This window comes from Silene latifolia, chromosome 8 (assembly GCF_048544455.1).
Source record: "Silene latifolia isolate original U9 population chromosome 8, ASM4854445v1, whole genome shotgun sequence".
In the NCBI taxonomy this organism is placed as follows: domain Eukaryota; kingdom Viridiplantae; phylum Streptophyta; class Magnoliopsida; order Caryophyllales; family Caryophyllaceae; genus Silene; species Silene latifolia.
This window is the reverse complement of record NC_133533.1, coordinates 86,569,462-86,572,173: the sequence shown is the minus strand read 5'-3', so window position 1 is coordinate 86,572,173 and position 2,712 is coordinate 86,569,462. Positions and strand designations below refer to the sequence as shown.

The 2,712-nt window shown below is 41.2% G+C and overlaps 1 protein-coding gene across 1 annotated transcript; it reads right to left on the bottom strand.

Moving 5' to 3' along the window:
* Positions 1-382: 382 nt before the first annotated feature.
* On the bottom strand, positions 383-1,648 carry LOC141595458 (G-type lectin S-receptor-like serine/threonine-protein kinase LECRK1). The gene has a single exon (XM_074415426.1). The coding sequence runs from the start codon at positions 1,646-1,648 to the stop codon at positions 383-385; it is 1,266 nt and encodes a 421-aa protein (XP_074271527.1).
* Positions 1,649-2,712: the final 1,064 nt, after the last annotated feature.

Sequence of the window (2,712 nt, the reverse complement as noted above, 5' to 3'; positions counted from 1 at the left end):
TAGTAAAACAATAGGAGCATTCTCTGTTTTGTCATTTGTGTTTTTGGGTATATAAACAATTGACTTTGAGTTATTAAAGTTGAAGACCCAAGTGATGTTATAGTTGAGTGAAGATGAAGGCTATTAGCCTGCTAAGTGTGCTAACTGTCATCTATCTTTGGCCGGACACCTTGCTTCCATCTTGACATCCCATCGCCTTAAGAACTCGCATCTCGAGTTTGAAGGGCCTAAGAGACTAAGAGAATCGAATATCCCAACCGCAGGAAAGATATTGACTTCCAAGTTCCAACACATAATACAAATTTCCCACTTTTTGACTCTTAACATTACATAATACATAAATATAATTTATTCCATAATATTACTTCTCTAATAGTCATCACTAATCCTTCCTTACCTTGATGAAGGCTGTCCGGTCCACAGAGACATCGCTCCTCCCGTTCGAGAGTGGTACCTTCTTTTTCCAACAGTCCCCAGTTTCTTCGAATATCCCAACCGCACAAAAGCAATCAGCCAAGCAAACCTCTCTGCACCAATCAATGGTAACATTCTGATAGTGCTCATAGTCAGAGAGTGGCCAGTCTACACTTATCAACACTTTCAGATCATACTCCTTTTCGTTCGACGGGTTTCCACAATTTTGTGATGGAAAATTCTGATAGCATCCACCCATTTCATAGTTTGGATCCAATAGTGAATAACCGGGGGGACACAAGCAGTGTGGTTTGCTGTCATCCCGAAACTGACAGTAGCTATTGAATCCGCACACCCCACTTCCTGTTCGTTGCATAACTGCTGTGCAGATATTATCGGGAGCAAACGACTTGACAGACCAACCTGCTGACCCTTTAGGATAGACATAATGTCTCAAAACGCCGTCATGTTCAAGAATCACCCTCTGGTAAAGAACATGCTCAGAAGCTTGGTCTTCTGAGAACATGTACCTAAGGATGCTACCATCATTGCCTACAAGGTACAGGAGGCCAGACTGGTTGTACACCACCTGAAATCCTAGCCCTTGACTCTCATAGTCCAAGTAGTTTGTGTTTAAAGAGTCAAAAAGTGGGAAATCTGTGGTGTATAATGCTAGATTCCCGCTGGTTGTGAGCTCGAACGAAAACCTGCCACTCGAATAATTCTTTTCTGAATAAGGAGCAATGAGTTGGGCACCTTGACCAAGAGTCTGTGTGGGCAATAATGTGTCAGTCGGCTCATCAAAGCTTTGCCAAAGTATAACCGAGTCTTGTTTTGAAACCACAAGGTTGCCAGTATCAAGCAGCGCGGCGTAGGCAGGGGACCCACCAGATAACTTGGCTCTCCACAACTCTTGGCCTCTAGGATCAGTAAGTATTAAGCTTCTGCCACTAGCTAATTCCACTTTTGATCCACTTGGGGCCAGTTTGTCTCTGTTGGCGGACCATGATATCGTTTTTTCAGGGATTTGGTTGAACCATATGGCTAACAGGAAATTTCCAGGCTCAACTTGCTGGAACCCAAATGCAAAATCTTTAGACGGAGATACCCATGACGAAGATATATCTCCAGCTGTAATGGAAGATCCCAAGGTTATGTTCTTGTTAGTTTGAGCAGTGATGAATGATGGCAAAATTAAGAAAATACTAATAAAACAGGGTAAAAATATCGCCATATAAAAAAGATTTTGTTTCGGATACAGGAATTACTATGGCTTCATTGTTCATTACAGACTTTGTTGCTCTTTTGTAGGGTTTCTACCACAAGTACAAAGGCAAGAGTGGAAAAGTCAGTTCACTTGGAAATGCCCTTCTTTGCAGGATTGGAAAACTCAGTTCACTTCAAAATGCAATACCCACCTTAATTAATATTAACAGTCAACACATAAAGTTACAGCAGCCTTGGTGGCCCGTCCTCTCATGCATTAAATATCTGTTTCAATCTCAAATCAATCGTTGCACCTTACCATTCTCAATTGGTGCATTATTGATGTGGCCCGATAATACCTCACAACGTAGCTGGCTAGCCGCGACAGCCAAACAGAGGCGTCCACGACTAAGAGCACACTATTATTAGCAGGCAGTGACAGTGAAAACTCGTGATGATCTGGAATCAAGGCGAAGAAGGGAAAAAAAGCGCCCTTGACTAAGAGTATTCTAGTATTAGTGAAATTTTGACAGTGAAGTGTCACCACCAAGGCATCAAGGTGCTAAATCAGGTATTAATGTTGAGTAACTTTGGGTGTAAGGAGGACGGCCCTCCCGGAGGACACAAGAGTTTTTCTTGCCATTATAAAAGCAAGTAAGCAAATTCTAGATGGCAAGGATAAAATGCTTACCAATGACAAAGACAAAGACAGACAGAGACAAGACTGAATATTCAAAGGTGCGTAATGAATTCTAAGGATTAAGGAGTTAGTTGGGGCGATTTCTCTTTAAGCTACAAAAAAATTGAATTTTCGTCAAAAGATTTGTTTTTTTTTTCCCAATTTACCTTATTACATTAATTATTTCGCTCCCATGGCAAAAATTTTGCACTGCCTGACTACAAATTTTAGTTCCGCCATTGCCAAAGTTGATAAGAACGACTAAATAGCTTAAATCAGTCGTCAGCTTGGACTATTTATGAACCCAGAATTACGGATAGCATATGCGTCAGTGTAAGATTTGAGAGCACATTTTAAAGTTTCAAACACTGAACAACTAGAGAGTCCTAGTTGCGCACTTGCACATGTTCACT